The sequence below is a fragment of the Chiloscyllium punctatum genome, chromosome 11, assembly GCF_047496795.1.
Source record: "Chiloscyllium punctatum isolate Juve2018m chromosome 11, sChiPun1.3, whole genome shotgun sequence".
Classification (NCBI taxonomy): Eukaryota; Metazoa; Chordata; class Chondrichthyes; order Orectolobiformes; family Hemiscylliidae; genus Chiloscyllium; species Chiloscyllium punctatum.
This window is the reverse complement of record NC_092749.1, coordinates 41787078-41815017: the sequence shown is the minus strand read 5'-3', so window position 1 is coordinate 41815017 and position 27940 is coordinate 41787078. Positions and strand designations below refer to the sequence as shown.

The following is a 27940-nucleotide window of genomic DNA, read 5'->3' as shown; positions in this document are numbered from 1 at the left end:
CTCAGCCTTGCACCTCCCAGTTTCCTATTCTATTTCCCGAATTTTATTACACTTTGCGACTTAAACATTAGAATAAACGCAAATTCATTGTAAAAATTAATATAAAAATTATAGAAATCTGCACTTTGTATCTCCTCTGCATTCCAAACTTGCTTCTGGTCAAACCTGTGCTTGGTTTTGAATCACTGCTTGCAAGAAGGATCAAGCATTGTACGTATGATATTTTTATTTAAGTTGTTGAGTATCACAATCAGTTGAATTTCCTCGTATTATTGATACACAATGCAAACCACACTGATTAATTACTAACTATTGCATTATTACATTAAAAAACAATAATTGCCTGGAATTTGTTGATCAAGTTCAGATCACATTCCAGCACGAGTCAAATGTCTCAGAGCCACAGCAGCTTATTCTTCAGATTCATATAATGACCAATGGAGGGCCTTTTTTTAGCCCCTCTCCCATGTATCTGTATTTAGAACATCTAAAGATATTTATTCTTTTAACCTGTGATTCATTCGTTATCCAAAATTTTAAAAAAAATTGTAATTATAATAAATAACTTCAAATTATTCCAACAATTACATGTGCAGTGAAACGAAACAGGTGAGGGAAATGCCGAGCCTGCAGGATTGTTATTTAACATAGGATTTCTTCAGGGCTGGATCCTGTATGACACAAAGTGCAATTGTTCCTTCAGCTCTTTTCCAAATATACCTTGCATAAAGAAAAGATAGAAAGGTTGAACTGAAATGAACATGCATTCTTTATTTCAGTGCTGAGAACACAGCAGATTGCTTTTTATTTCTGGAACATGGAGAGCAGGAAATTGCAGGAGTTGACTGATCTCAAAGAACAAAGAACAAGAGAGCACAGGAACAGGCCCTTGGCCACCACGCCTGCACCAACACATTAAATCAGCCCTTCAAAAGTAAAAACCTTTCGCCTCTCTGCAGTCTGTATTCCTCTATTCCCTGCCTGTTCATGTATCCATCAAGATGCCTCTTAAATGATTAAACAGTGCAACTGTATCTGCTTCTATCACCTCCTCTGCAGTGCATTCTCAACATTTATCACCTTCTGTGCAAAAAACCTGTCTCTCACAACTCCTTTAAACTTTCTACTTTTACCTTAACCCCATGTCCTCTAATAACTGACATTCCCATCCTGGGGAAAAAGACACCGACTCTCCAGTGGACTAAGTTTGAAAGTGGGAGAGTTTGGACAAGAGAAAGCTGAGGCCTGCGAAGGTGGGGAAGCCTGTCGGATCTTCTCACAAGCAGGCAGCTGATTGGTTGGCGGTGAGCTGCAGGAATTAGGACCTGCAAGAAGGAAATGTTAGCTGCCAAGAGCTGCTAGCCCATTGACGGCCAGCAGCTCTGTGCCTCTCACATCAGATTCCCATAGGAAAAGTCAATATTTTTGAGAGGGATGGGGAAGGATGCTTGGGTGAGGGGTCAAGAGGAGGGAGTGAGGAGTCAGAAAATTAGGGCAAGATCTGACTGACTGTCTGCAGATGGCCCCCTTCCCTAACTTCTGCCCTTCCATTGTGCAAACATTATGAGGGACATCCCCATCAGTTGCTCTCATTGGTTAACCATCAGATAGCGCAAAATAATTGCAGACCAGGCAGATGGGGCCCTTCAAATGGTCTTTAACTGGCTCCTGGAGAGTCTTAACTGAAGATGGGGTGAACTTGGGTCTTAATACCCAAAACATAATTACATAAAATCACCACTGCCATCACATCTCACTAAGCTCACTTTCCACTTCCATGGTCGATTATTTTTGTTGCAGGAGGAGCAGGAATAATGAACCAGTAGAAAATGCAACTGAGAGGTCTGTTTTCTCTAGTTTGTGATACTGTGACTCTTATAATTTTACAGACCTAACTGTCTTCAGCATATACACTTACTTAGTATTTAATGGGACGAGAAAGCTATCTCCAGCAGTAAGTTTGGTAGTCTTGCCATCGATCACCACAACAGATTTACCCTCCTGAAAAAGAGAATAATTGAAGAGTCATCTTTATGTAAAAGTTATGATTATGCTTGGTTGTGATCTGTCATATGTATATAAAAAGTATATAATACCCTCGTGACACACTGTCAAGGCCAATGAGCACTTGTGAACGCATGACTTTCTAGTCTCCAAATCCAATCTCTGCTGAAACAAAATAAATCAACTGCATACAAAATACAGTCAAGTGTTTGGGAATGGCTTGACATCATTCCAACTCAGTCAAGTAGAGGAGTTGCTTAAAATACGAGCCATTTCAAAGTTCATGTGACTGTAGAATAGCAAGAGCGCCCTCAGGTGGTCAAATTGAGACTTACAGGCCATGGTTAATTTATGTTCGTGAATATTGTAGTGTGCCAGCAGAGTTCAAGGGCACATTTCATGCCTCAGTAAGTATATTCTAATATCACAATGCTTTTTCATTTATTTACATTTCCTATCACCATTCATTGGTAGAGTGACAACCATCGCCATGTCACGCCTTGGTTTTCTTTCTCCACTTGGTTTGCATCTTCTCCTCCTCCAAGGCCTTGTATTGTTTCACCCACTCTTCTTTAAAAATCTTCATTTTACTGCTTCCCAAATCTCACTAGAATCTCTCACTGCTACACACTGAACAACTCCTCAGTGATCTCAACCTCCATCTCAGCCCATCTCTTGGAAACTGCACTCCAACATTTACTCACAGCACAACTCCAGCTTTTCACAAACAGTGAGCTTCACCTAGCCGGTACTGCCATTGGATTTTCCTGAGCTCCAGTCTTGCTCAGTTGCACAAAGCAAATACAGTGGGATTTCAAACCCCCACTCTCTGCTGTGCTGAACTAATTGTGGACTGGCTTCTTTTCAGCCCTTCACAGCTCCTAGTACCTCTCTGGGCCCTCGCTACGCAGAGGTATCCAACTGCTCTCTGACTTCTATGTACCCAAATAAACAGAGCCCATGAAGTTCGATGGACTAAATATTAATTGTGTGCAGGCCTTACAGAGCTTTGAGGTCTTCCCTGAGGCCTCAAAACACAGGTATTCAACTCCTTTAGGACTTCATGACACAGCAGTACACAGAACCCATGTAGTTTCAACTGCTTTAGCAGTCCTGCCTAACATGGATAAAAGCAAAATATTGCAGATGCTGCAAATTTGAAATAAAACAGAAAATGCTGGAGAAACTCAGCAGGTGTAGCCACATCTGCAGAGAGAGAAACAGAGGTAATGTTTCAAGTCTGATATGACATCTAACATGGAATCTGCTTTTCCACCACTCCCATACTGTCTTCAAGTCTTCTTGCTGGTCACCTTTTAAACTCCTCTTCAGTGAACCCTGAACTGTCCTGAGTGACCTATTGAAACGTCTTTAACAGATCCTGTTGCTGTTGCTAGGCAGAATTGAACACAACTAATACTTTGCAAGTCAAATATAGCATCTTTTGAATTGCGTCTGCTCCTAATGGTGCAATGTTCACTGAATTTTGGCTCCTGCAGCATGAATCAATACAGCAGAAAAAAGGATTCATCACAATATTCAACCAGATATGAGTCACATATTGTAGACCATTAGTGGAAAGTCCAGTGAGAGGTGAAACAGAAGGAGAGCATCTCTATTTAATCTTCCAGCTTGCCTGGCCAAGGAAACTCCAGATATCAGCGACAGATCACAGACTTAAGTGCCTTTCAGATGACTTTGTAGAAAAAAATTGATTTGTTTATTTGGGAAGTTTTAAAATAGACTTGTGCAATGAGTAAGTTAAAAAAAAACTCTCAAGACAATGAATGAACACTTTAGAATGATTGAAAAATTAATAATGGAGTGTGAAAAGCTGACTGGAAGTGTGGAAGGAAAAAAAACTACTCCAATGCACGTGGGATTTCCTTTTTGTCTTTGCAACACTTTTTGAATAAACAGAAGAAAAGCCCTAAGGATGAAACTTGTGAAGTTGTGCCAGGTATTCATGCAAACATTGCAAGCTCTTACTGGAGATTTGACATGAAATGCGCACTGTAGCACACAAAATGCTACCAGATGAAAACTGAGTATAAAGAATTGGACAGAAATGTGCCTTAGGCTGGCACACCTCATTTCCCGTCCCTCTGTAAGTAAACATGCAGGTGCAGCAGCTGTGAAGAAGGCAAATGGTATGTTGGCCTCCAGAGTGAGAGGATTTGAGTATGGGAGCAGCAATTGAGCAGGACCTTGGTGAGACCACATCCGAGTATTGTGCGCAGATTTGGTCTTCTTCTCTGAGGAAGGATGTTTTGGCTTGAAGGGAGTGCACCAAAGGTTTACCAGGCTGATTGCTGCTATGGCAGAACTGATGTATGAAGACAGATTGGATCAGATAGGGCTATATTCACTGGAGTTTAAAATAGTTGGGGACAGGGGGTGATTCTCATAATGTAATTCTTACAGACCAGATATTGAGAACGATATTCTCAATAACTGCAGAGTCTAGGAGCAGGGGTCCTAGTCTAGGGATACAGGATGGCTATTTAGGACCAAGATGAGAACATAGTTCTTCACTCAGAGAGTGGTGAGCCTTGGAATTCTCTGTCAGTGGCAGTGAGGGGTGGCATGGTGGCTGAGTGATAGCACTGTTGCCCCACAGCACCAGGGACCTGGGTTCAATTCCAGCCTCAGGCAACTGTCTGTGTGGAATTTGCACATTCTCCCCGTGTCAGTGTCGGTTTCCTACAGGTGCTCTGGTTTCCTCCCACAATCCAAAGATATGCAGGTTGAATGGATTGGCCATGCTGCACCATAGTGTCCAGGAATGTACAGGCTAGGTGGATTAGCCATGGGAAATATAGGGTAGGTGGGTCTGGGTGAGATGCTTTTCAGAGGGTTGGTGTGGACTTGATGGGCCAAATACTTCCACTCTGTAGGGTTTCTATGGTTTGAGGCAAAAAGTTTGAATGTTTACAAGAAGGAAATCCATTTAGCTTTTGGGCTAAAGGGATCATAGGGTATGGGGTGCAAGTGGGAACAGGGTACTGAATAGGATGATCATCCTCAAAAGGGCTGTACGACCCACTTCTGCTCCTATTTTCCATGTTTTATGTTGATTTTTTTTCCATGCTTGTGCTCTGCCCATACAGCTGATGAATACCTTAGCTGTAGCTTTTGAAAGTCGTGGCCAAGATGACAGTGTGGACCATATGATACCGGCCATTTGTGAACCATTGGCATCTACACAATGATATATCTTTAAGCTGCAGTAGCTCTGCCTGCCAACTAAGAGGCAAAAATTAAACCTTATTCTGAAAGCATATGGAAGAACTGAAAGCTAGATTTGATTCATGCTTAAGAATGTCAGAAAAAATATTATCAGATGAACATTAAAGCCTCTTACCAGCTGCCATATCCAGGTGTCTGCACTCTGCTTTTCCTCACTCTCTCCAGTTGCATACACTACTGTCTGTCAGAACCACACAAACAGACACATCGTAATTAACAGGCACACACCGATGATAATATAAATTATTGCAACCAAGCTCAACAAATCTCTAACAGAATTAAACTCTTTCTTTCACCTTGGTCTCAAACTGATCACCAAACATGTCAATAACACACTTTTCTTTAATATCCTGATTGTGCTGGCAGAGCCAATCTTGAAGTGAAAATGGCTTCATAACAGTGCTAATAGTGTTTAGGCAAAATGGAAGTTCTTTCTGCAACTTGTCTGTGAATCAAGCAAGAGATAAAGTCACAGTTAATATTGATAATCTTTATTTACCAAGTAGATTAGATTTCTTACAGTGTGGAAACAGGCCCTTCGGCCCAACAAGTCCACACCGCCCCGCCGAAGCGCAACCCACCCATACCCCTACATCTGCCCCTTACCTAACACGACGGGCAATTTAGCATAGCCAATTCACCTGCCCTGCACATCTTTGGACTGTGGGAGGAAACCGGAGGAAACCCACTCAGACACAGGGAGAATGTGCAAACTCCACACAGAGAGTCGCCTGAGGCGGGAATTGAACCCGGGTCTCTGGCGCTGTGAGGCAGCAGTGCTAACCACTGTGCCACCGTGCCGCCCACCAATAGTTAAATATCACAACTATAATATTGTGATAGAGATTCATTCTAAATCTTGACACACAAGTACTCAGTGGTGCTGTTAAGTGCAAAAATGTGAAGTCTGCTGTGTTCTCCATGCACAAATCTTATGCTGGGCACTTTACTTGCATGAAAAAAAATCACATAAAAACAAACATTTTAAAGTCAGATGTTATCAATAGCGCAGGCTTGAATTATTTGGATACATTCTGTACCTGGATTTGGTTTCCCAGTCCTACATTCTTCAGAGTTGAAAAATCTGTAAGATAAAGGAAATAAAGTTCTCCAACTGATTTGAGCAATACTTATTCTGCTTGAAGAAGAGTGGCCAGAAACATTCACATTATTCGACTGAATGAAGAAAGATAGAGTAAGAGCACAGAAGGACCATAAGCCCACAAGACATAGGAGTAGAGATTAGGCCATTCAGCCCATCGAGTCTGCTCTGCCATTCATTTATGGCTGAGAAATTTCTCAATCACATTCTCCCACTTTTTCTTGACAATCAAGAATCTATCTATCTCAGTCTTAAATATACTCAATGACCTGGCCTCCATAGCCTTCTGTGACAGTGAATTCCATAGATTCACCACTCTCTGGCTGAAGAAGTTTCTCCTTATCTCCATTCTAAAATGTCTTCCCTTTACTTTAAGGCTGTGCCCTTGGGTCCTAGTCTCTCCTATCAATGGAAGTATCTTCCCACCATCCACTTGGACCACGTGTTACACCAACACTGGCAGAGATAACTGTTGCACCAAATGGCGTTTCTAGTGGAATATGTTATTCAACAACATTACTTGAAATTCTAAAGATAAATAAGCAAGTCTACATGGAGCAATATCAACAAATGCAATGGAGATAAAATGTAAACAGAAGCAGATGTCTGTAAAAGGAAAAAGAGGCAACAATGAACATAAGCTCCTGAGAGAGCAAGGCTGGGCAAATCAGATGATCAGACCATAAGACATAGGAGCAGAAATTAGACCATTCAGCCATTTGAGTCTGCTCTGCCATTCAATCATGGCTGATAAGTTTCCCAATTGAAAATGTGTTGCTGGAAAAGCGCAGCAGGTCAGGCAGCATCAAAGGAGCCCTGCTGAAGAAGAGATTATGCCCGAAACGTCGATTCTCCTGTTCCTTGGATGCTGCCTGACCTGCTGCGCTTTTCCAGCAACACGTTTTCAGCTCTGATCTCCAGCATCTGCAGTCCTCACTTTCTCCTCCCTGATAAGTTTCCCAACCCCATTTTCCCGCTTTTTCCCCGTAACCCTTGATACTCAATAACCTATCTATCTCCGTCTTAAATATACTCAATGACCTGGCCTCCACAGCCTTCAGCGGCAATGAATTCCACAGATTCACCACTCACTGGCTGAAGAGGTTTCTCCTTATTTCCATTCTAAAGGATCTTCCCTTTACTCTAAGGCTGTGCCCTCGGGTCCTAGTCTCTCCTACCAATGGAAACATCTTCCCAACATGCACTCTGTCTAGGCCATTCAGTCTGCTGTATATTTCAATTAGATCTCCCCTCATCTTTCTAAACTCCATTGAGTATAAACCCAGAGTCCTAAAACATTCCTCATATGTTAAGCTTTTCATTCCTGGGGCCATTTGCATGAACCTCCACTGAACACGCTCCAGGGCCAGTACATCCTTCCTGAAATATGGGGCCTAAAACTGCGCACAATACTCCAAATGTGGCCTGACCAGAGCCTTATAGAGCTTTAAAACACATCCCTGATTTTATATTCAAGTCCTCTCAAAATAAATGCCATCATTGCAAGATAAATGCCATCAACCTGCAAGTTTATCTTGAGAGAATACTGGACTAGAACTCCCAAGTCTCTTTGCACTTCAACTTTCTGAATTTTCTCCCCAGTTAGAAAATAGTCCATGCCTCTATTCTTCCTACCAAAGTACATGATCTCACACTTTCCCACTTTGTATTCCATCTGCCACTTCTTTACCCACTCTCCTAACCTGTCCAAATACTTCTGCAGTCTCTCTGTCTCCTCAATGCAATCTATCTTTCTCCCTCTCTTTGTATCATCTGTAAACTTAGCCAGAATACCCTCTGTTCCTTCGAGATTGTTGATGTATAAAGTGAAAAGTTGTGGTCCTAACACTGAGCCTAGTGGAACACCACTTGTCACTGGCTGCCATCCTGAGAAGAATCCTCTTATCTCTACTCTCTGCTAGCACCCTGCCTCTGATGCCATGGGCCCTTATCTTACTTAGTAGACTCTTGTTTGGCACATTGTCAAAGGCCTTCTTGAAGTCCAGGAAGGTAACATCCATTGGCTCTCCTTGGTCTAACCTGTTCGTTATCTCCTCGAAGAATTCTAGCAGATTTGTCAAGCATAACCTCCCCTTGATGAAACCATGCTGACTTTGTCCTAGTTTACCATAAACTTCCAAGCATTCAGAAATCTCATTGTTCACAATGGATTCCAGGATCTTACCCACAACCAAGATTAGGCTAATTGGTCTGTAATCTCCCCTCTTTTGTCTTCCTCCCTTTTTAAACAGGGTGTCAAGTTAGCAATTTTTCAGTACTTTGGGAACCTCCCTGATTCTAGCAATTCCTGAAAGATCACCACTAACACCTCCACTATCTCTTCAGCTATCTCCCTTAGAACTCTGGGGCGAGGTCCATCTAGCCCAGGTTATTTATCCACCTTCAGGCCATTCAGTTTTTCTAGCAACAAATAATAAGGAACAGCCCAGAAAAGGTAGAGGTGTTGCACAAATATTGTGTATCAGTCTTCCAGTAAGAGGATACTAATATCATTACAAAAATATCAAATCATCAATGGGCTAAAGAGAGTAGGGAAGAAATAAACACAATAACTATCATCATAGAAAAGGGGGAACTAATACGTCAAGAATTTCCCTGGCTCTGATGGGTTGCATCTTAGAATTTTAAAGGAAGTAGCTACAGAAATAATGGATGCACTGGTAGTAATCTTTCGAGAATCCTTAGATTCTGGAAAAGTCTCAAAGAATTGGAAAACTGCCAATATAGCACCTTTATTCAAAAGGGAGACAAAATAAAGGTAAGTATAGGCCAATCAGCTTAACATCTGTCATTGGGAAATGGAAGAGTCTATTATAAAAGATGTAATAGCAAAACATTTGGAAACATGTAATATAATCACACAGAGTTTAGCATGGCTTCATGAAAGAAAAGTTACGCTTAACAGATTTATTATGGTTCCTTGAGTCAGTAACAAGCAGAGTAGATAAAGGGTACCATTAGATGTAATATATTTGGATTTCCAGAAGGCACTTGATAGCGTGCCACACAGAAGATTAGTTAATAATGTAAGAGCCAATTGTATTGAAGTTAAGGTAAAGCCATTGTCCCTGTTATGGACCAGACCAAACCACCTCTAAATATTCAGAAGATAGTCTAGGCCCGAATGTTTTCTTATTTTAAAGATAAAGGGAAGGTGTTGCATTCCAGACGCAATTCGATTGGTCAAACTACCGGATTTAAAGCAAAACACACTTTATTCATCTACTATTGTTAAAATACAACAAAAGAGAAAGAATTGGAATAACAACTCTATTGGAAAACTGAACTGAATAATTGATGCAGTAACTATTACTAATTAACTGTTCCAATATATTAACATCCCATGAACACACTCTAAGCAAAAGGCAAATTCAGACACAGGTTGTCTTATATGCAACTTCTGTAGCGGGCAACAAGCCCCCAGCTTTTGGCTTTAACTAAGAAAGGGAAAAAAAATAGTTTTCACTTCATGATCCCAACAGCAACTGCTGAAAGCTAAACAGAAAACCCTGATTCTGTGGGTGGGGGCTTGACTGCACACATTAAGGCTGATTCTATTGTTCCAATTGTTTGAAATTGAAACATCCAAGGCTTCGCAAGTTGTTTATCGTCTCACAGACTGCTCAACACCTCTGCCTCAAAGCCTCTCTTAAAAATAAAGGACAAAATAACCTCTGAAAGGCATAGTAGTGTCACTTCCCAGAGGACCATAGAGCTGCTCTCTCATTACAGAGAAAGAGACAATTGATGGTTAGTTTAATCTGAGGGTCATCACGCCTCACATTGAGAAGTGGTACATTAACATGGCTTGAGAATTGGCTCGCTAATAGAAGACAGATTTCAGATAATGGAAGCATTTTCAGGATGGCAATCTGTAAGTGGTGGAGTGCTACAGGGATGATTGTTGGGGCCACAAATATTTACAGTATATATTAATAATTAGGATGATGGAAGTGAATGTGCTGTTGTGTACTAACACATTATTTTGCAAAGTAGGTGCGTAAGTGACAATATGAGATGGTGCCGTCGAAAGGAATGCTGGTGGTTCAGTAGATGTCTACAGAGTAGTGAACTGTACCAAGAATGGCATTTGGTAAATGGGGCAGAAATAAGCGATAGCCTAGGTGTGTGTCAGGTAATTAATAAGGTCAGTTTGGTAAGATGGGCGAGAGAACTGACTGGACCCCAAAATGAAAACCCACCCCCACGAAAATCTCAATGCAGTTCGGACTTAGCCAAAGGAACATAAAAATCACCACAACATAAGAATTTCACTCTGAATCACAAAGCTATTTGCAAACAACTATTGTGTATTTACTTTGCTGTTAATGGCACAGTTCAGCACCATTTAACTTCCAAAATTGAAGTTCTCTGTCAGAACGTCCCTTATTTTTGAAAGAGTTTTATTAACTGAAATTGTACTTTTGATGAATGTGAACAGTTACACAACTGTTCTGCAATTGATTTGAATTTTAGGTTCAGGTGCAGTCACAAGACCAAAACTAAGCAAATTACATTGTAGATGTACGAGCTTATCAACTCTCCAGAATTTGACAGAAGTTGCAAACAAGAAATTGTGAAAGAATGACTGGTGAGTCAGAGAATACTCAGAGGTCAGAAATATTTCAGCAGCTATTGGGATAGCGGAATCCCACTCGTGAAACATTATCCTGAACTCCCAGCGTGTTTTTTGAAATATTTGTGCATTTCGGGTGTGCTAATGCTGCAGCTATGGTGCCAGTGTCAAGCTATTGCACCTCACACTAACTGTACGATTAGACTGTGACTGCAAACTGAATCCAATGCCACTACAGAACTCAACAATGGAACAAAGTAGTCAAAAAATGTGGTGCTGGAAAAGCACAGCCAGTCAGGCAGCACCCAAGGGGCAGGAGAGTTGACGTTTCAAGCATAAGCTCTTCATCAGGAATTCCTGAAACATTGACTCTCCCACTCCTCGGGTGCTGCCTGACCAGCTGCGCTTTTCCAGCACCATGCCTTTTTAGTCTGATCTCTAGCATCTCACTTTCTCCTAATGGAACAAAGTAGTCATATTTTACATATATGAAGTCTAACAACACTCTGCTCCAGAGTGGGTTTCGGCCAGAACACATGGTTTATTCTCCTTAGCACTGGTGCATGGCTTGCACCAATGCTAAATTTATAATATAACTGTAAGAATTTTGCAGGTTTGTTAAAAAGATTTCTGAAAATTGATTCATAGGTTGTGTATGATGCCAACAAAGTCAGAATTAATTGCCCATTCCTATTTGCTCTTCCAGTGTGGGTGTGAGTCACCTCCTTGAAACATGGATGCCTGTGGCGAAATAAGTTGGGGGGCAGTTTCAGGATTTGGATTCAGTGATGCTGAAGGAACAGTGATATCTTCCCAAGTTGGGATAATATGCCACTTGGTGCTTCTATCCCACACTATCTGTCCTTGTCTTTCTGGACGATAGAGGTTGACAGTTTGAAAGATGCCATCAATATATTCTTCGTCAGGTTATGCATTGGATCTTGTGTTGGTGGTGAGGGAATGAATGCTGAAGGTGGTGGATATTGTGTTGACTAAGTGGGAATCTTTATTGTGTTCATGTGGAACTCAGAATCATACAGCACAGAAACAGACCTTTTGGACCAACTTATCCATGGCAACCAAACATTCCAAACTGACCTAGTTCTATTTGCCAACATTTGGCCCATATCCCTCTAAATCCTTCCTCATTGTATATTTATCCAGATACCTTTTAAATGTTGTAATTATACCAGCCTCCACCACTTCCTCTGGCAGCTCATTCCATACACACACTATGCTCTGCATGAAAAAGTTACTGTCAGATTATTTTAAAATTTTCCTCCTCTCACCTTAAACCTATGCCCTCTTGCTGTAGACTCACCCACCCCAGGGAAAAGACCTTGGCTATTCATCCTATCCATGCCCCCTCATGATTTTATATATCTCTACAAGGTCACCCATTAGTGTCCGATGCTCCAGGGGTATAAGCCCCAGCTTATTCAGCCTCTCCATATAACTGAAAACTTCTAGTCCCGCAACATCCTTGCCAATCCTTTCTGCACCCTCTCAAGTTTAACAACATCTTTCCTATAGATGGATGATCAGAACTGTACGCAGTATTCTAAAAGTGCTCTCACCAATGTCCTGCACGTCCACAATACGATGTCCCAATTCCTATACTGAATGTCCTGACCAATGAAGGCAAGCGTGCCAAATATCTTCTTCACCACCCTGTCTACCTGCAATCCCACTTTCAAGGAACTATGGACCTGCACCCCTAGGTCTCTTTGTTCGGCAACACTCCTCCGGACCTTACTACTAACTATATATGTTCTGCTCTGTTTTGCCTTACCAAAATGCAACAACTCATATTTTTCTAAATTAAACCTCAACAAGCACTCCTCGGCCCATTGGCCCTTCTGATCAAGGTATGTTGTACTCTGAAGTAATCTTCTTCATCGTCCACTATACCATCTATCTTGGTGTCATCTGCAAACCTACTAACCATTCCTCCTATATTCACATCCAAGTCATTTAGGTAAATGACAAAAAGCAGTGGACTCAACACCGATCCTTGTGGAACACCGCTGGGTCAGATCTCCAGTCCAAAAAAACAACTGTCCACCGCCACCCTCTGTCTCCTACCTTCAAACCAGCTCTATCCATATGGCCACTTCTCCCACTGTTCCATGTGATCTAACCTTACTAACCAGTCTACCACGTGGAACTTGTTGAACGCTTTGCTGAAGTCCATACAGACAACATCTGCTGCTCTGACTTCCTCAATCCTTTTTGTCACCTCTTCAAAAAATTCATTCAAGTTAGTGAGACATGATTTCCCATGCACAAAGCCAGGTCAACTATCACGAAGCAGTCCTTTGCCTTGCCTATCAAAGCCATGATCCTCCATTCACCACTGTTTTTTCAAGTTTTACTGGAGCTTGACTCCTTCAAACAAGTAGAGTTTATTCTATCTCACACCTAGCAGACTTTGGACAGACCATGTGGCAAGCAGAGAGGCATTTGCTGCAGAATTCCCAACAATTCCAGTCAGAAGCAGAACATGATATTTGCCCTCAATGTCTAAGCTAATAGACTGCACAAAGCACTTGACAGCATATGGAATCCTTACAAAGTGGAAGAAGGCCATTTGGCCCATTTGAGGAAACCCATGCAGACATGGAGCACATATGCAAACTTTACACAGACAGTCACAAGAGGCTGGGTCACTGGTAATGTAAGGCAGCAGTGCTAACTACTGAGCCACCATGCTGATGTCTTTTTGTTTCGTGTTCTGGAAACTTTAATCACCTCATCCCTCCCCCAACCCCAATCCGTAAATTATTTTAAACTCCTTGTGACCCCTTTATTTAGGTTTTCCCAATAGTGTTAGTGGGAATACACTTTCCCAATAGTGTTAGTGGGAATGCACTTTCCTAATAGTGTTAGTGGGAATGCACTCCATTGAGAAGTCAATGGAGTCAAGAAGGGAATGAGCGAATAAAGTTACACAATTAGTATCCTACAGAAAAAGGGGAACAAAAACAAACATTTGATATTATGTTGTGTTTTTGTGTACATCCAGCATCAGGATGTCTGAACTTTGGTTCATGAAATGCAGAACAAAAATCATGTTGTAAATGATGAGTGAATGCTTTTTTAAACATTTTACAAAATTATTAAAGATTTCTTACTCCTTTATGATGGGACCAAGCTGGGTGCCCAAGTCTGCACAGTAGAACCATCTCTCAAACAGTACATCAGTGGAATTGTCTACATAGTATCTGTCAAAAGAAATCTAAGCATTAACCTTGCAGTTGCATCTTTTAGTGACATATGATTGTTCCTCACAGAAATACAAAAAAACCCCAAGCCTGTCTAAATGGCAATCTTAAAAATGTATAACCAGATTCAGTGGAATGTGTAGGTATGCTCAAATTTCCAGAAGAACCTGCTTTGAAAGTTTATGAACACAATTCAGCTGGCAAATCCAGCACATGTGGAGTAAATCATTCCTGTTGCAGTGTGAACTACTGACATTTTTCTTCCTATGATAAATAGGACTATTTATTTCATTACCAAACAAGAATAAGGGAATGTTTCCGCAGTGCACTGGATATCACAAAACATATTTATACAAAGTGATTTTGATTTCATCAATGAAATTATTGTCATTATCGTTCCAAGGATATTACTCTGTGAATGTATTTTTGTAATCTAAATTTCAGTTTTTCTTTTTGAAGTCTAGCAACAGAACAAAATATTGGATTAGACACTCTCACTTACCCTATTCCAATGCAGTTTTCTAATTAGCCAAAGGTCTGACAATTTTCTGTTGAGTCTGGCAGAATCCATGAACTCCCTGGCTGACTTCAGCTTTGTGCTTTTTTTCCCCTTTAGGAGGAAGCTCCTTTTCCTGATTTCTTCAGCTTCCAGCTTTCTTTAGCCTATTTTTCTAATCTTTAATCTCTTTGATCTTTCTATTGAGATCTTTTGCACTTCATTACTTGGTATCTGAGTTCTCAGCTGAAAAATGTGTTGCTGGAAAAGCGCAGCAGGTCAGGCAGCATCCAAGGAACAGGAGAATCAACGTTTCGGGCAAAAGCCCCTTCTTCAGGAATGAGGAGGGTGTGCCAAGCAGGCTAAGATAAAAGATAGGGAGGAGGGACTTGGGGGAGGGGTGTTGGGAATGCGATAGGTGGAAGGAGGTTTAGGTGAGGGTGATAGGCCGGAGAGGGGGTGGGGGCAGTGAGGTCGGGAAGAAGATTGCAGGTCAAGAAGGCGGTGCTGAGTCCGAGGGTTGGGACAGAGATAAGGTGGGGGGAGGGGAAATGAGGAAGCTGGAGAAATCTGCATTCATCCCTTGTGGTTAGAGGGTTCCTAGGCAGAAGGTGAGGTGCTCTTCCTCCAGGCATCGTGTCGCCATGGTCTGACGATGGAGGAGGCCAAGGACCTGCATGTCCTTGGCGGAGTGGGAGGGGGAGTTAAAGTGTTCAGCCATGGGGAGGTTGGGTTGGTTGGTGTGGGTGTCCCAGAGGTGTTCTCTGAAACGTTCCGCAAGTAGGCGGCCTGTCTCCCCGATGTAGAGGAGGCCACATCGGGTGCAGCAGATGCAGTAAATGATGTGTGTGAAGGTGCAGGTGAATTTGTGATGGATATGGAAGGATCCCTTGTGTCCTTGGAGGGAAGTGAGGGGGAGGTGTGGGCGCAGGTTTTGCATTTCTTGCAGTTGCAGGGGAAGGTGCCGGGAGTGGAGGTTGGGTTGGTGGGGGTGTGGACCTGACGAGGGAGTCACGGAGGGAGTGGTCTTTCTGGAACGCTGATAGGGGAGTGGAGGGAAATATATCCTTGGTGGTGGGGTCTGTTTGGAGATGGCGGAAATGACGGAGGATGATACGATGTATCTGGAGGTGAGGGGGTAGGTGAGGACCATTGGGGTACTGGTGGCGATTGGAGGGGCGGGGTTCAAGGGCGGAGGAGCGGGATGTGGAGGAGATGCAGTGGAGAGCATCATCAACCACGTCTAAGGGGAAATTTGGTCTTTGAAGAAGGAGGCCATCTGGGTTGTTCGGTATTGGAACTGGTCCTCCTGGGAGCAGATGCAACAGAGGCGAAGGAATTGGGAATACAGGATGGCATTTTACAGGGGGCAGGGTGGGAGGAGATGTAATCTAGGTAGCTGTGGGAGTCGGTCGGTTTATAGTAAATGTCCGTGTCGAGTCGGTCGCCTGAGATAGAAATGGAGAGGTCGAGGAAGGGGAGGGAGGAGTCTGAGATGGTCCAAGTAAATTTGAGGTCGGGGTGGAAGGTGTTAGTAAAGTGGATGAACTGTTCAGCCTCCTCATGGGAGCACAAGATAGCGCCGATACAGTCATCGATGTAGCGGAGGAAAAGGTGGGGGTGGTGCCAGTGTAGCTGCGGAAGATGGACTGTTCCACATATCCGATAAAGAGGCAGGCATAGCTGGGGCCCATGTGGGTGCCCATGGCTACTCCTTTGGTTTGGAGGAAGTGGGAGGATTGGAAAGAGAAGTTGTTAAGAGTGAGGACCAGTTCAGTCAGTCGAAGGAGGGTGTCAGTTGAAGGGTACTGGTTGGGTCAGCGGGAAAGGAAGAAGCGGAGGGCTTTGAGGCCTTTGTGATGGGGGATGGAGGTGTGCAGGGACTGGATGTCCATGGTGAAGATAAGGCGTTGGGGGCCGGGGAAGCAAAAATCATGGAGGAGGTGGAGGGCGTGGGTGGTGTCCCAAACGTAGGTGGGGAGTTCTTGGACTAAGGGGGACAGGACTGTGTCGAGGTTCTCTGAGTTCTCATAGTAAGAAGGACTGTAATGTACAGCTTTTAACTTTATTTCTATATTTTTCTACTTTTATATCTAAGATTTTGTCTCTGGGCATCTTTGTACCTAAAGTGACAACATTGTACACTTTCCACCGTAATAATGTATTACATGGCAGTTGATAATAAAATCTAATTCTGATTCTAATTCCATCTTTATTTAAGCTAATCTAACTACTGTGAACCACTACGCTAATTGTTCAACTAGGTCAAATGTCAACAGTGCCATATAGTTATTGACAGTGGTGGAAGTGAGGTTCTGCAGTGCAAGAGGTTTTATGTGGCAGAGACACAACCATATAGGTTATGGTAATGCATCAGTTATACTACTGAATTTGTAATTCAAGGTAGCTGGTATGAGAATACAGAAAGTATAAGTTCAAACCCCGTACAGCAACATGAGAAATTGAAATTAGCTTTAAAAATTGGCAACTGTTGGGTTGCCAGTAAAAGCAAGGGGTTCACTCTTTAACAAGATTCCCATTTTTTTTCTTCAAATAGAGCATCCATGAATTTTGCCTCTTACTTTACCTGAGTCCGTCAAACTCTGTCTTCAGCCTTGTCCTTTCAAAAACCAGCCCCACTGTGTTTGCCTGACGCTGAGGGGAATGGGGTATCCGAGCTGGTAGCAAAAACATCTGAGGTTGGGGTGGGAAAGGAAAAGGAAGATTGCCTCACTTGGCTGGTTTGCAATGCAGAGTGATGCCAACAACATGGATTCAATTCCTGCACTGGCTGAGGTTTCCATGAAAGACTCTCCTTCTCAAACACTGCTCTCTCCTTAGCTGTGGTGACCCTCAGGCTAATTTGTCTCTGTCGGATGAGAAAGCAGCCTTATGGTCTGGTAGGACTATGGCAACTTTACCTTTCGTTCTCAGTTGCATCCTCCTATTTCCATTTTTAAATGTACTTTCAATGATGTTCATTCTTGTCACCACAAGTGAAACATTACTGGTGTCCCAGGAGAGACCACATCTTCAATGCTTTCAGGCTGGATTAGTGGTGCTGGAAGAGCACAGCAGTTCAGGCAGCATCCAACGAGCAGCGAAATCGACGTTTCGGGCAAAAGCCCTTCTTTCAGGCTCCCTCTCAGTGCTTTATTGATTGCAATTTCTTAGATCTTCACCATTTCAACTGGAAGGAAGTCAATCTGAGCTTTCATTCACAGAAACAGAAAATTCTCCATTCTATCAGCTCTCCTAGAAGGATCACCTAAAAAAGCCACTTTGACAAAAATTTATTTTTCACCCATGCTTTAAGTTTTCTCATTGGGTAGATTATTCCTTTATTATTTGATAAGACCTCTCAGAAACCATTCAAAACTCTTTAGCATTGTAAAGTAGAAGACGGTTTGTTAGGACTGTCCTTTTACAGGGTGGTGTAAGGACTGCATGTTTCCTCAGGAACTGTTTTACTTCCCAAATAGCATTAACATTGAATATTCACTCACTCAGTCTTTCTTATCTCTGAGTCTCACCCAATTGAATTAGATAATAATTGTTGTACTTTTCTAATAAATGCAAAAGGAATGTTTAAAAAGAGAAAAGCTCATACCAATTTTAGTTTCAGAAAAGTCCTTTACCTTGAAAGAAACTCCACTTACCTCTCCTTCCCGAATATGCACATCTTTATGTTTTCCTTTTTCTATGATCTTCAGGCACATGTCACCTTGACATTGGTAAAACAACTAAAAGAGAATTAATTGAAAAATATACCTGATCAGCAAATACTTGTTTTGTTTCACAAAACGCTATTAGCTCACTTCAAGGCTGCTACAAGGTAAAATTGAATAAGAAAGTGGATAAAGAATGGAAAACAGGAACAGAACGTTTCTTTGAATGTCAAGGTGAGCACATTAGATGGTGATCAACACATCAGTCCCAGCGTCAAGAAAACATGGTGCCGATTGCTGACAGGTGAGCATGAGCTGACAGCATTTGAATCCTTGGGTCTACTTTATTGGCCTTCCAGCAGCAAGAAAATACCTTTCATACTCATTTTGTACAGTAGGGTAATGGAGAGAGGAAGTTCAGAGGCAAAGACAGGGGTGTGAATTTTAGTTAGGAAATTAGCCACCTTGTTTATAGCTACTGATGACCAGACCAACAATCAGAAAAATGAATGTCATTTACAAAATACCAAGCAAGGATGTAACAAACACTACATCGGGCAGACAGGCAAAAAACTAGCCAACAGGATACACGATTACCAACTGGCCATCAAAGGACATGAAACACTATCACTACTATCCTTTTTTACAGATGAAGAAGGACACCACTTCAACTGCGACAACACATCCATCCTAGGACAGGCTAAACAGAGACGCATACAGGAATTCCTCGAGGCCTGGCATTCAACCTGGAACTCTATCGATAAACGCTTCTCAAAAATATGTTTATCATGTGTTGGAGGCTGCTGACCAATTTGCATGTAAACAACAGGGAGCACTGATATGAACACTTCTTAATAACAACAATAATTTATATGTTGTTAATGTAATGAAACGTCCCAAATAGCTTCAATGGATTATCTATTATAAAATCAAGTAGGACAGTGAGTCACAAACAGGAGTGTTAGGTCAGGCAGCCAAATATTTGGTCAAAGAGGCCCATTTAAAGCAGTGTATTAATAAAGAAAAACAAGATACAATAGAGCAGTTTAAAGCAATTCAGGTGCCTGGGGCTGATACAACGAAAGGAATGGACATAAATGGTAGAACAATTAAAATTGAGGATGGATGAGAAGCTAGAATTAGAGAAGCACACATATCTAGGATTTGTGGAGCTGGACGAGATCACAGAGATAAGGAGGGACAGTACCACAGAGAGCTCAAGAACAAGGATGAAAATTTTAAAGTTCCAATTTTATTTCAATGGGACTCAATGTGAATCAGCAAGTGCAGAATGAAAAAAGGGTCATGTTGTGCTGCAAGTTAAGACAAGACCAGCAGAGCTTTGGATGACCCCAAGCTTTTGGAGAGTAAAATGTGGGAGACCAGCCAGCAATTTGTTGGAAAAATGAAAGCAAAGTACCGGAGATGTCGGAAATCTGAAACAAATGCAGAGAACGCTGGAGAAACTCAGTAAGTCTGGCAGCATCTGCTGAGAAACAGAGTTAGAGACAAAAAAAAATGCAAGTGCTGGAATCCAAGGCAGACAAGCAGGAGGCTGGAAGAACACAGCAAGCTAGGCAGCATCAGGAGGTGGAAAAGTCAACGTTTCAGGTGTTAGATTTCAAGTCTGAGATGACCTCTTTAGTATGTGTTGAATATAGAGGTAACAAGGTCATATATAGTGAGTTCAGCTGCAAATGAGCTGAGGCAGAATAGAGTCAGGCAGTACTGTGGAGACAAAAATAGGCATCTTAATGACGAATGATGTTGGGAGTTCGTTTTGTGATTTAAATGCGAAACCAAGGTTGAAAGCAGCCTGCTTTATCTCAGACTGAGACCAGAAATAGGGAACGGAGTTTGGAGCAGGGACTGAAAACAGTGGTTTTAGACTTCCAATATTTAGCTGGACAAATTTTTTGCTTGTCCAGTTATATAATTTAACAGCAGTGAAAAGTGCATGGAGAATGCACCAATGAGATGATGCCTAGCACTTAGCACTGACAAAATATATCTTTTATCAGCAATTCTCAAAACTTATTTTATTAACTAGGATCATCGCTTCAACTATTCAAAACACGGGTATAACTATATTTTCATTAAAAAAACAACTTCCCAGGGAAATTGTTAACTTTCATGCCATCCAGTTTTAAAGTTAATACCGCATTTGCTGCAGAGGATATATTTGTATTTTCCCAATCCAATTTCTATTGTTTTATTTCCAGATAGTTTAAGGTAATATCTGTGTGAGTGGTGTACTGCAATATTCATCACTGAGTAGTAAATATATAACTGTTCAAAGAGGCTGCACAATACAAGAAGCAAGGGGTTCAATTTTGAGCAGAAAATAACTGGCAAAAGTAGTAAGAAAGAGATTTTACAGGTTAATCAGTAATACTGGAAAGAAATTAAAGTGACTTAATCATTTACCAGCCATTAATCCATATTGCTGACTGTCTGGACTTTGAAATCCTGTTGCCCAATATTTTCTTAAGCACTTAGCAAATGCTCTGATCTGACGTATTTGTGTATTTCAAAACATTTGTTTCAAATTGCTTTATATTAGGTAAATAACCTAAAATTGTAGGTTAATATATAAAATTTATAAATATTTATATCACAACTTTTAATTTTTTCACAAAAATGAATTGAAATTTCAAACAAAACATCATTAACATCAACAGCAAAACTATAGTGAGGTCTGAAAGTGGTTATCCAAGCAGATTCTTCAGAAAGGCAAAGAATTTAAGTGTCATGGAACAGGATAGTGTTCTCAGTGAGTACACAGAAAAGGTAAGAAGCATAAAGTAGCACAAGGTTATACAAATGAAATGTCCCAGTTTTATTATGTGCCTGTGTTAACTTAGCTGATGCCAAGCCGTTCCTCCATAATCAGCTGAGCAAGCAGTTTGTATGCTGCAAATAGCTTCATCAATCCTAATTTCGAGGGGTAACAGTTGAAAATTCCTGTTTCCATTCAGTGACCTGGAGTGTACTAGTATGTGGTTCAGCCCTCAATATACATGGGACAATGGGTGAAATCACAGCCAAAAGAAATTATGGGTGCAAGCAAATCAGAAAAATATCACTAAGAAGCCAAGTGACTGGAAAGGTGGTGGTTGGGGGCAGGAGGTTGGGGGTGTTGCCAAGGGGAACCTGTCAACAAAAGCTTAACTAGATGATGGCTGTTGCGGAAGAGTGACAGTGCCCCTACCTCTGGACCAGCAAGTCTGGGTTCAAGTCCCACCTGTTCACAAAGTTGTGCTATAACTTGTCTGAGCAGGTTGACTTTTTTAAAAAAAGCAAATTCCGAACTAATTGGGAGGCAGGAAAACTTCATATGTCATCAAGATGCTGGCAAAGTAGAGCTCCTGAGGTGGGGTTCATCCACTCTGTCCACTTTTCCTTTCTTCGTTTTTATCTTTCTCTTTTCTTTTCCTCTCTTTTTATTTTCTTACCTCTTGTCCTGAGCTTGGATGGCATCAGCGGTAGCGAGCAATCCCAGCATGGACTCATGGCAGCGTTAAGTGAGCCCAGCACAGACCTCATAGCGAAGGCGAGTGAACCCAGATTGCATGTGAGTGGGCACTTGCCTACTTTTCCGGGACAACCGTGAGACCAGGCATTGGAATCCGCAGCTGCTACACTGGCGGAGGTGACATTTGCAAAGCAGGCCCAGCAGCGAAAGATAGAGCCTGAGCATCGGCAACTTCATTGTTGGTTGGGTCTGGCACTGGCGGTGGTGAAGTGGTGATGGAAGGGCATCACAACAACATTGACAAGGTGGGCCCAGGGGTAAAAGATACAACACTAATGCAGGTGAGTCTGCTGCAGGTGGCAGTGATGGAGGAGAATCAGCCCAGAGCAAAATATGGTGCCTGAAGTGTGGCACCTTCAACCTTGATTGGGTCCGGTATAGACGGCGCAAGGCAGTGGAAGAGAAATAGTGGCACAGGTATTATTGATTATGAGTTGGCTCAGGACTAAGGGACTTGCTCCAAGCTATATCTTTCTATTTTTTCTCTTAGTCTTAAACTATTCAAAATGGTGCAGGATGATGCCAATAGTGGAAAAGCTTTTCACTCTCTTTTACCATATTCCTCACTGTAAACTACATGTGACAATAAAAACATTCATTCAAGGAAGTCACAGGTAGCAAGTTATGCACCTTTTAGTAAGTGTGTGTCAGTTTCTGAACAAAAGTTTTGCTACTAACATCATGTCTTGAAATACTGTGATGTCCAGTAAATTTGAGTTTTCCTTGTGTGTTTAAATTTTGTTGATAATTATTGAGGATACAGAAGTAATAAAAACGTAAGAACGTAAGAAATAGGAGCAGGAGTAGGCCATCTGGCCCTTCAAGCCTGCACCACCATTATGGCCTCAGCTCCACTTACCCACCCTCTTACTATAACCCTTAATTCCTTTACTGTTCAATGAATTACCTATGTTAGTTTTAAAAACATTAAATGAGAAAGCCTCAGCTATGTCGCTCGGTATGGAATTCCATAGATTCACAACTCTCTGGGTGAAGAAGTTCCTTCTCAATTCGGTCTCAAATCTGCTTCCCCTAATTTTAAGGCTGTGCCTTCTTGTCCTAGTTTCACCTGCCACTGGAACATCCTCTCTCCTTCTATCTTATCTATTCTCTTCATAATTTTATATGTTTCTGTAAGATCCCTCCTCATTCTTCCAACTTCCAATGAATATAATCCCAGTCTACTCAGTCTTGCCTCATAAGCCAACCCCCTTTAACTCCGGAATCAACTTGTGAACCTCCTCTGTACCCCCTCTACTGACAGTATATCCTTTCTCAAGTAAGGAAAGCAAAACTGCACATAGTACTCCAGGTGTGGACTCAGCAGCACACTATACAGCTGCAACATACTTTTAAATTCCCTACTTTTAAATTCAATCCCATTAGCAATGAAGGACAAAATTCCATTTGCCTTCTTAATTACCTGTTGTATCTGCAGACCAACCTTCTATGATTCATGCACAAGGACACCCAGGTCCCTCTGCACAGCAGCATGCTGCAATCTTTTACTACTCAAACAATAGTCCTTTGTACTGTTATTCCTACCAAAATGGACGACTTCACATTTATTGACTTTGTACTCCAAATGCTGACCTTTGCCCACTCACTTAAACTATCTATGTCCGTCTGCAAAGTTTCACAGTCCTCTGCACACTTTGCTCCACCACTCATCTTAAGTGTCACCCGCAAACGTTGACACACTACACATGTGGTGTATATTAGCTTGGATAGAAAACTGGCTTACCAGCAGAAAACAGACTCAGGATAAATAAGTCTTTTTTTGTTGACAAGTTATAACTAGTGAGGTGCCACGGGGTTCAGTCAGACCTTAGGCACCAACTATTTATAATATTTGGATGCAGGGATAGAAGGTACCGTAACTAAGTTTACAGATGACATTAAAATAGGTGGTAAAATAAGTTGCAATGAAGAAATGAGAAACTTACAAATGGATATGGATAGGTTAGGTGAATGATCCAAAATGTGGCAGGGATTTAATCATAATATGTTATTGAATCATTGAGTTATACAGCATAGAAACAGACCCTTCCTTCTAACTTGCCCAAGATACCAGATCTTGTCCCATTTGCCAGCATTTGACCCATATCCCTCTGAATCCTTCCTATTCATGTCCTTTAATTGTTGTAATTGTCCCAGCACTACCTCCTCTGGCAGCTCATTCCACACACACACATCAACCGCTGTATGCAATGGTTGCCCCTCAGGAAACTTTTAAATCTTTCCCCTTTCACCTTAAATCTATGCCTTCTAGTTGGTCAGAAGAATAAAAAGGCAGCACATTATTTAAATGGAAAGAAACTTCAAAATGCTTCAATGCAAAGGGATCTGAGTATTGTGGTGCATGAACCACAGAAAGTTAGTATGCAGATACAGCAAGTGATCAGGAGGGCAAACAGAATTTTGGTGTTTACTGCTAAAGGAATGAAGTATAAAAGTAGGGAAGTGCTGTTACAACTGTACAAGGCATTGATGAGACTGCATCTGGCGTACTGTGTACAATTTTAGTTCACTTACTTGAGGAAGGATGCAATTACTTTGGAGGCTGTTCAGAGAAGGCTCTCTTGACTAATTTTAGAGATGAAAGCTTTGTCTCATGATGGCAGATTGAGATATATACTCACTCAAGTTTAGATGAATGATTGGAGATTCAATTGAGACATAAAACATGCTAGTACAGGTGATTGACTAACATAGAGGTAGAGCAGATGTTTCCCATTGTGAGGCAATCTAGAATGAGAGGTCATAGTTTTACATTAAGGGATGGTAGATCTAAAACAGAGATAAGGAGGAATTATTTCTCTCAAAGGGTAATGAATGTTGGGAATTCACAATCTTGCAGTACGGCGTATGTCGAAACATGAATAAATTTAAGGAGGAGATAGACAGATTTTTAATTAGTAATAGTAATGGGGAGCGGGCAGGAAAGTGGAGTTAAGGCCAAGATAAGATCAACCATGATTATATTGAATGGTTAAACTGGCTTGAGGGGCTGAATGGCATTTTCCTGCTGTGAGTCCTGTTGAATTCTTCTCATTTTGCTCCTGTAAGTCCAAATGGTCCAGAGAGCAAGAGAAATACAGAAGGTATTGTCACTAAGTGACTGCATTACCCAATGGAGGAGTTAGAGAAAATAAAAAGAAAGTTTCTGAAAATCAAAATGTAGCCCTCAAGAAAATTTCAAGAAGAGCCCTCAGGAGTATAAAAGCCATTTTGACTTCTGGTGTGAGTACTGGGTGAATACAGAAGTGAGATAGGTACATACCTTCATTCCACTGAGAAAAATGGAATGAGAAGGATATGAAATATTTTCTGATCTCTTATATTCCTGCATGTACAATGACCATGGAATAATTATGTTTTACCTCTTCTCCTTCTTCTATGTGGTAATCTTTCCTTTCATTAGGTCCTCCAACAAACATTACTTTTAACTGGCCACTGTGCCTGGAAGGCATTATTATAAACACAGTATTAGCCAAAAGCCTTCAGATTTCAAGAAGTAATTGAGAATTAATAACATGCTAAAACATACGTCAATAATGATGATGTCCATTTAATGAGTATTGATTTACACAAAATTTAACTAATAAATTAATACATTACGACAATGTATCCCTTCTGTCTCCGTGTCAGCTCCACCTTTGAAACAGTCTTCAATGATTATTGAATGATACAGGAGTAGGTTATTTGACCAGGTTGTGCCTGAATCTATCTACTTAGAAAAATAGCTTGCATTTGTATTTTACTTGATGCAATTTTGCTTTTCATTTTCACTATTTCAATACACCCCTCCCCAATTCTAATTAAATGCAACACAGAGATCAAGACAACTGAGTAATTTCTAATGAAGAATATGTAGCCAGTACTATACTATAGGAAAGCATAGTGGCCCTCAAGAGTTGCAAAGGTAACATCCCTTGCCATCTTCAAATTGTACTTAGACCCTGTTATTCTTCCTGCAAAGACAAATGGGCCTCAACTTACTGTCTTATGCAAAATATAACACCATTAATTATGCAGCACCCTTACAGTACTTCACTTAAGTGCCATCCTATATTGTTTAGAGGGAGGAGTGGGATTGAAACTTATAAGTTTCTAACTCAGCAGTAAAACTGTTATCACTGAACAAAGCCTGGCACCCTCATGCCTATATCCATCGTGATTACTATTAGATTGAAATTGCCATTCTGCTGCAGGAACAGTTGGAATGGGTATAAAAATAACAAGATTGTTGCAGTGGGTGCCCTCTTTCCCTGAAGGCTTCTTTTTACATGGTGTATCCTTTCAAGAGTGTACATGACCTAAGCAGTTACTTTTGGTGACATTTGGGAACCAAATTGAAGGAGTGGTCTTGCGGTGGCCATCAATTAGGACATGTGCATACATCTCCCCTAGCCCTGAGCTCACTCAAAGGCCTTAAATAAAAATGTAAGAGACCATTTCCACAGCAGCCCCAGTCTCAGATTTTGTCCCAAGCTCTCACGTTCCATTCTTGAACCTCTCTGACTGTTGACCTTCTTTATTAAACCTGTCTAAGCATCATTTATGTGTTTGACCATCTCTGCCAAGTGCATTGACATTGTTGACTTATTTGAGGGAACTATATAAATTCAAATTATTGCTGGTGGTACCCCTTGCTGTAATTTGTTTCCTGGTAGGGGTGAGCTCTCTGCTTTGTGATGCTAGTGTGTGCCTCAACTCACGAAAATGGTTTGAGGGGAGAGAGGCAGAGCAGTGGGTGGAAGTTATCTCTCAAACCACCTCTGGTACTGGCACCCTGCTCCATAGGAAGGTTCAGCACTACCTATCAGGTGCTACAGGCTGAGGTCACCATGAGGGTCCCAACTTCTCCACCTCACCAACTCACCCCCCTACCTGAGGTGTGGTGACCTTCAGGTTAAACCAGCACCTGTTGTCCTTCTCAAGGAGAGAGCAACCCTATGGTCCTCTAGGATCAAGCAACTTGACCTTGCTTTAACTTAGAGCAGTGAGATCCAGGACATACACTATCAAAGGTCAGCTCACTGGTTCAGAGACACAGGAAAAATATGGATCTGAACATGGATCCAAGTGCTTCCAAATAAACCTGTTGGACTACAACCTTGTGTTGTGTGATTTTTAACTCTGATCATGGACCCATGGTATTATGATACATGTGAAATGCAGACAATATACTACCTGACATGCAGCAATGCAGATTATATTTGATTTGATACACAGCAATCTGTTTGCAATCCCATTATTTACTGTGTTACAATATTGCAATGTGTGTAACATTCTTCACTTCCCATGGAAAACCCTACATATTCCACCTTTAGATACTGAGTTCGAACTGAACTATCTTGCAGAATTAAGGGCTATATGAGGGGAATTTCTTTAATAACTAATGAGTGCCTGAAGAATGATAGCAAAACTAAGACTTGCAGAAAATCCAAGCTTTTTCCAGCATTTAACACTGTCAAAATCATGCATTGTCTTCTTTCAACCAACATCGAAGTTTGAAAGTAAAGGATTGAATCTCAAAGGGGGCTGAAAGCTGCAATAGACAACTGGAGAATCCCTGCTAAATGGAAAGTAGTGCAACAGGCGACAGTGCGCTTCGTTGAGATGTTCAACTTGCTGCTTTACTGAAGGAACTCACTCAGTTTTCCGCATTTGGGAAAGGCATGTTCGGCAGATTGACTTACATGAGCTTGTTGCAGACGGGGGGGTTAAAGTACTTCTTGTTTTCTTCGATCCATTTGTTAACGTTGTAAAACAGCCCCATCGTTCGGACCTGGTGAGTTAAATATGTTAGCACCTGAGAAACAGAAATATTAAATCGCATGCACGTCTTGGTATCGTCGTACCCCAATACATTGTAATAACTCTCTGCCTATTTCTCTAAAGCAACCGGTTCAGAGATAGTATTACACACCTCTGGAGCGACGATTCTTGATGCTGAGCCACCAAATTCACATACAGGCAGAGGGCAAGTGATTTCGGTCTCGTTTTATTGACCATGACCAGGGGTGGGGCGCTGCTAAGCGCGTTTTGATTGGAAATTT

The 27940-nt window shown here is 41.5% G+C and overlaps 1 protein-coding gene across 1 annotated transcript; it reads right to left on the bottom strand.

Moving 5' to 3' along the window:
• Positions 1-208: 208 nt before the first annotated feature.
• haao (3-hydroxyanthranilate 3,4-dioxygenase) lies at positions 209-27940 on the bottom strand. Its single transcript, XM_072580673.1, has 11 exons — positions 27811-27940; positions 27581-27669; positions 25259-25337; positions 18332-18415; positions 17260-17366; positions 14087-14176; positions 6294-6337; positions 5550-5698; positions 5369-5434; positions 1919-2001; positions 209-720 (listed from the first exon to the last, which is right to left on the bottom strand). Exons 2-11 carry the CDS (start codon positions 27658-27660, stop codon positions 639-641), a joined length of 864 nt encoding a protein of 287 aa, XP_072436774.1. The 5' UTR covers positions 27661-27669; positions 27811-27940; the 3' UTR covers positions 209-638.

What these genes read in the sequence shown, in the direction of transcription:
- haao (XM_072580673.1), bottom strand. Translation starts at nt 27,660, where the DNA reads ATGGGGCTGTTTTACAACGTTAACAAATGGATCGAAGAAAACAAGAAG. An exon ending in GTGATCAGTTTGAGACCAAG is followed by an intron (nt 5,435 to 5,549) that starts GTGAAAGAAAGA and finishes TGGTTCTGACAG; the next exon opens with ACAGTAGTGTATGCAACTGG. An exon ending in ACACCTGGATATGGCAGCTG is followed by an intron (nt 2,002 to 5,368) that starts GTAAGAGGCTTT and finishes TCTCTTTTTCAG; the next exon opens with GAGGGTAAATCTGTTGTGGT.